This window comes from Mercenaria mercenaria, chromosome 12 (genome assembly GCF_021730395.1).
Source record: "Mercenaria mercenaria strain notata chromosome 12, MADL_Memer_1, whole genome shotgun sequence".
NCBI classification, from domain to species: domain Eukaryota; kingdom Metazoa; phylum Mollusca; class Bivalvia; order Venerida; family Veneridae; genus Mercenaria; species Mercenaria mercenaria.
Genome location: NC_069372.1, coordinates 64,098,126 through 64,103,839, shown reverse-complemented (window position 1 = coordinate 64,103,839; position 5,714 = coordinate 64,098,126). Strand labels below are relative to the sequence as shown.

Here is a 5,714-nt window from a genome sequence, read left to right as displayed (position 1 = left end):
TATGAAATGTGGATGTGTTGTTGCTGATCAATATATCTTGAAGCAAAAGGAAATCTGGTCATCATATATGGGTTAATAAATCTGTTCCTGTTGTTCTTCATTTAATGTGACGGATTGTCCAGTTTTTTTTCCATGTATTTTGAAACTATGGTAACATTGCAGGTCTAGGTTGTCATCATTTTCAACTCTGCCTTCAGGATGTTCGCATGTTTCGTCGTACTGATGGGTTGTACCTGTTCTATATGTGTACCTGCAGACCCTTTTGACGATTGCTGCTGGGTCATGGCCAAAGATGACAGCTTCTTTCAAAACTGCTAAGCAGGCATCATCAGAAACAATTATTCTTAGATTTGGAAATTCTGCCTGCACGTTCTCTTGTAACATTGGTGATGCCGAGAAACCCACCGACCATTAGAATAGCAGCACAGTCGTTGACTGAAGGCTCCTTCGGTAGAGTGGCAACATGATCCATTATGTTTCGGACAGCTGGCAGGAAGAACTCTCTGACTACATCAACATCTATCCTCAATTTATCGCTCAATACTTTTACTTTGCCGCTAAATCGTGACTGTAGGTCGAACTCTTTCAAATCACTCTTTCTCATTTCACTACAAAGTTTGGAAAGGTTAGCGGGCATGCGGATGGTAACTGTTTTACTTTTAGTCGGAGAAATATCTCGTTTCTTGTGTTCAAAGTATCGGAAGAGTTCAATATAATCGTCCATACGTTTATTCTTGAATTTTAAGACAGCATCAGAACCTGAAAATAAAATGCCACAGTGAAGTTCATCTTATATTGAAAAAAAGTCTTTACAAACGGCGCAAAACAAAACATTTAACAAAAATGAAAGTGTACCATTGTCAATACCTATTACTAATTTGCCTCGATAATCTTTTATCTTAGCAATAGCGCCTGTACATAATAGTGTTGCGGGATGGAATTTTACATTACCGGGCCTTCGAAGCTTTAACTCTTGATGATAAAACTTTGATGTATAAACTTAAATTTATAAGTTGAAATGATTTATAACTATATCACTAGCCTAAGAAATATTTAATTATTTATGGTTTTTCAATAAAACATACCATATATCTATGCAAAGTAGCATAAAGCTCTATTGGCGCTAATTAGCACTATTTTACATTGGCTGTGTTTCTAATAATATCAATTTATTGCCAATTTTCCGAAAGAAAACAAATAGTCAGACTGGATTTTTATTCTTATATTTCACATAGAATAATATTAAAAGAGTCGCCGAACTAAAAAAGAACTATGTTAATGCTTTAAATGATAATTCAAAATTTATATATTTATTTAAAATGAAATATCGATGCTGTTAGAGAATTATAATTTCTAAAGATATCATTTTTTCACTAGTTTATCAAAACGCCGGTGCTAACTTAAAACATACATTTTTGAAAGGATTCTGATATACTGATGAAAAATGCCAATGATAATTTAAGAAATAGTACTTTAAAATATTTCTAGAAAGAAAACTGTCGGATTTGATGGGGAATGAATAAATTAAACAAATGCCTATATTAAAACAAACAGCGATGTTAACGCACGGCAGATTAAACATACTAATCAAAATTTTCGTCGGTTATGTTACTACTGCCATTACAGCTTTTGTTAGGGTTTTGAGAAGTAGTTTAAGTAAATAAAGGAATAGACTAAACCTCTTTAAAGGGTAGCTAAACGAAAAAAAAGACTTTACATTTAAACTATTGAAAATGCCAATATCAACGTGAACATTGAAAATAACGCACGGCAGCTTAAAAAGAAAAAAGTAAATAAAAAGTTGTGTTATGTTATTAATACTATTACGGCTTTTGTTAGGGTCCTGAAAGTGGTTTTATTAATTATAGCAATATAATTTTACTTTCTTGCGATAACAAATCGGAAGAGTGCTATTTTTAGATAACTACTACCAATGACCGAAACAGATGCCAATTAACCAGATCTTATGGAATTTAATTGATCGTTATGTTAAGTTAGCATTTATAAATAATTTCATTTCATTTATTGGCAAATCGGCATTACAAATGCCTATGGCCATTAACAATATCTATTACAAATATGGTCAAGACAAACTGATTTGAAATAAAGAATGAATTATACAAATAAAGCAGAACATATCATCCATAACAAAACATAGTACCATGAAGTAAGTGGTGGCTAGAATTTCAAAATTTCAAAGTTAGCATTTTAATCGCTCTTTTCTTATTCGTACAGGACATAATATTAATGAATTTCTGTACAGACGGCCAGGCTATTTTTACAAAATATTTTTGTCTAATGTTTAAATACTTGTTACAACAAAGTAGAAAATGGTATTTGGACCCAACAAACTGACTTAAGCACATTTTACAGACTATCAATACCAAAATAACGCCCAATTTCAATCTCCAGGCTATGCGATGCAGTTCTAAAACTGGCATATTGTCATTTCAGTAAATTGCTTTCTAATATATCAAACTATATATGCGGAAATTACGCCATGATTGTTTGATTTATGCTACGCTTGAACTTGGCTTTTTAAAAAGCCAAAAGCGCTCGGGTTTATAATTAAACTTTTGACACTGTTTGAACATACATGTATATTTTCTCATACACTATGTACATAATGAGTCAATCTAATATCCTAACACAATTTCTTTTCTGTAAAAATAGTTTACCTCCTGCGTCATGCACCAGGTACTTTGTTCCGGACGAGAACTGAGCAAGCGACGTTTTCTCTCCTGCAGCCGATGACTACTGGAAGATGGCGGCAGTAAATGGAAGCGGCTTCAGGTTCAAGGCATATGGTCAAATTCTTCGCTGGTATTCCAGCCTAATAAAGTACAAACTGCATTATGAATTTGTATTTCATAGTTGAAACATGAATACCATTAGCAACAGAAGAAGCACATGTAAGCATCATATATTTAATTTTTTTTACCAGTTATCAATATGTAACAAACCATACATTAAACACATGCTTCTAGTTACTCATACCTTCTGAGCTGCCTCTCGCATAAACTGTTTAGCAGCGTCATTCCATATTGCTGGTACAGTCAGCACCCAGTGTATATCACCAACACCAAGGTCTGAATCAGCTTGCTTGCCTAACGTGTCAAGAACTTCATTTTTGAGATATTCAATAGATAGTGAGAACACTGTCAGTGCTGGAAGCTTCTTGCCACTTTTATCTTCAAGTTCAGCCTTTCTTTCCATGCCCTTCATTAATGAGAAACAAAAAATATTCTTCTTATCTTTTAAGACAACATTCAATTTGATACACCTTATTGATTGTTTTAACTTTTTCAAAAGACATAGTTTAAACGAAGGCGATACGGGTAACATTCTACGTTTACTACATGTACATGTATATTGTATATGAATTGTCTTAAGTATGTTATATTCTGTAGTTTTAAACCATATTAGCTTGTTTTGTTGTGTTTTATTTCACACTGCAATTTAAGTCATGTGGCGACTTTCAAATCTTTTGCCGACAGAAGAAGCCCCAGATACCTCTCCAGGCATTAATTTAGTCATGGTTGGTCGCCTAGGTAACACCTACCTTCCATAAGTCAGGAAAATGTTTTCGTCATATGAAACAATTCTACAACTAAAGCAGAGTGGGACACGTGATTCTAAATCATCGACATAAAACATTCGACCACGACATGCCAACTTTAAAACTGAACGAAGAATTGCTAAGCAATACAAAGTCTCCTACTGGAAGATTATTGGGAACATTTGTGTTTACGTAATATTTAAATCCCTGGTTTGATGACAGAGTTATGAAACAGGCAGGAAAAACTGTATTACTCACATTTGACCTCTAATTGTGACCTTGACATTCAAGCTAGGGCTCTTGGTGTGCGTGACACGTCAACTCTTAATAGAAAACATTTGAGCCAAGTATTATTACAGTACTGTAGTCCCTTAATGAATGACAGAGTAATGAAGTACACAGGAAAAAATCCTTATAGGTATATGACCTTGAAATTTGAGCTTGCACGTGCCGCGTTATCTGATTATGGGGAAGATCTTAGCTAAATAATATTGTAATCCCTCAATTGATGGAAAAGTTTTGGATCGGACACGAAAGCGACCCTGTTAACACCATGTTAACCTTTGGCTCCCAGGCGAATACTTTACCTATAAGCTAAGGGGTTAGAAATTGTGCAAGACATACCGTCTTATTATGGGAAGTATCTGTGCCAAACATATTTAAATGCCTTGATGGATGGACGAGTTACAGACCGGACAGGAAAAAGGCTACATTGACATTTGACCTTCTTAGTGTGACATTCAACCTTGAGCTAAGGGTCCTGGTTTTGCGCATGACATATTATGGGAAAATTATGCTTAGAAATATTAATATCCCTTTATGGATGACAGAGTTACTGACTGGGCACGACATTGTGGAAAAGCGCAATCATATAGTCCCCGAAACTATTTTTCAACCAGTTATTTTTACCTATTAAAAGCTTACCTTGTCTTTAAAAAGCATCATTTTAAATCTTTTGTAGAAGAACCATTGACCTTGCTCAATTGCCTCACTTTTTTCTTCGTATTTAGTTTCTGCATCATAGCCAAAAGAGTCTATAGTTTTCCATCCGGTTTGATCAAAATGCAGGTTGGACCTTGAAACCAAAATCAGTTATATAATTATCTCACTTTGACTTAATGTTGTTGACATGTTTTGTTCAATATTAAAACTTCAAGCATATTCATCTTATATCCATACATGATATTTACTTTTTAAGATTGAGTAATTGTCTATTGTTTTCAGAAATTTGAAGTCTTATTAGTGTTAATGAGTACGCTACACAAGCCCGAGTGATGTATTACTTTTATGACATCTGAAAGGAAAATATAACAGCATCAAGAAATAATATATTATGAGAGAACGAGTGATAGATAAAATAATGGACTCCCGATAAACTGACCTATCCGACCAATAATGCAACCCGATCAATGTTTTATAGGAATTCACATTCTATCCTGATATTACAAGTCTGGGGAAGAAATGTACGTGGATATAGTACATCATTATATACTAAATCTCTATTTAAATAGTACTAAGAATAGTTTTTTAAAAAGGTAAACGAAGTGAAGTATGACATATTTACGATCACATAACTTTAAACGTATTTGTCTGTTTTATATCACTGTACTTGAATAAGATCCTACAGATATTCACATTCTGTGTAAATATGATTATAACTTTATTTAAAAATAAAGGTGTTGACATGGTTATGTACGATATATCAAGGCGAGTAAAATATGTAGTTACACTAGCAACACTTTTCAAACGGTCCTCATACATAAATAGTGAGGAGGAAATTATGCAAGTAGTGCAAATGGTGATACAAGCATGAAATATTCCGGATATTTGTCATTAGACCCTGGAAACTTCGAAAGTGAAGTTGGTCCAAAAATATCTCCTCTCATTCAAGATGGCCGCCATTTTGAAAATGGCCGCCTGAAATTTGACACAACAAATACATACACGAAATCTACCATTTGACTTCATCCTATGTCGCTTACTATGTTACATGGTCCTCATAAGTGATACTGTGTTGGTAATATAAATCGTCATAATCAGCATGACTGGGTCTATTTCAAAATGCCCGTATATAAGTAAATTTAACGTTGCTAATTACCCGATTTACATTAATTTCAATGTTCAAATAAATGTTTAAACTTAAAAGCAAATGATA

At 33.8% G+C, this 5,714-nt stretch overlaps 1 protein-coding gene across 1 annotated transcript; it reads right to left on the bottom strand.

Moving 5' to 3' along the window:
* Positions 1–328: 328 nt before the first annotated feature.
* LOC123533433 (uncharacterized) lies at positions 329–4,704 on the bottom strand. The gene is made up of 4 exons (XM_053520623.1): positions 4,484–4,704; positions 2,998–3,219; positions 2,695–2,833; positions 329–759 (listed from the first exon to the last, which is right to left on the bottom strand). Exons 1-4 carry the CDS (start codon positions 4,502–4,504, stop codon positions 329–331), a joined length of 813 nt encoding a protein of 270 aa, XP_053376598.1. The 5' UTR covers positions 4,505–4,704.
* Positions 4,705–5,714: the final 1,010 nt, after the last annotated feature.

What these genes read in the sequence shown, in the direction of transcription:
- LOC123533433 (XM_053520623.1), bottom strand. Translation starts at nt 4,504, where the DNA reads ATGATGCTTTTTAAAGACAAG. An exon ending in TGCGAGAGGCAGCTCAGAAG is followed by an intron (nt 2,834 to 2,997) that starts GTATGAGTAACT and finishes GTACTTTATTAG; the next exon opens with GCTGGAATACCAGCGAAGAA. An exon ending in CGTCCGGAACAAAGTACCTG is followed by an intron (nt 760 to 2,694) that starts GTGCATGACGCA and finishes TTTTATTTTCAG; the next exon opens with GTTCTGATGCTGTCTTAAAA.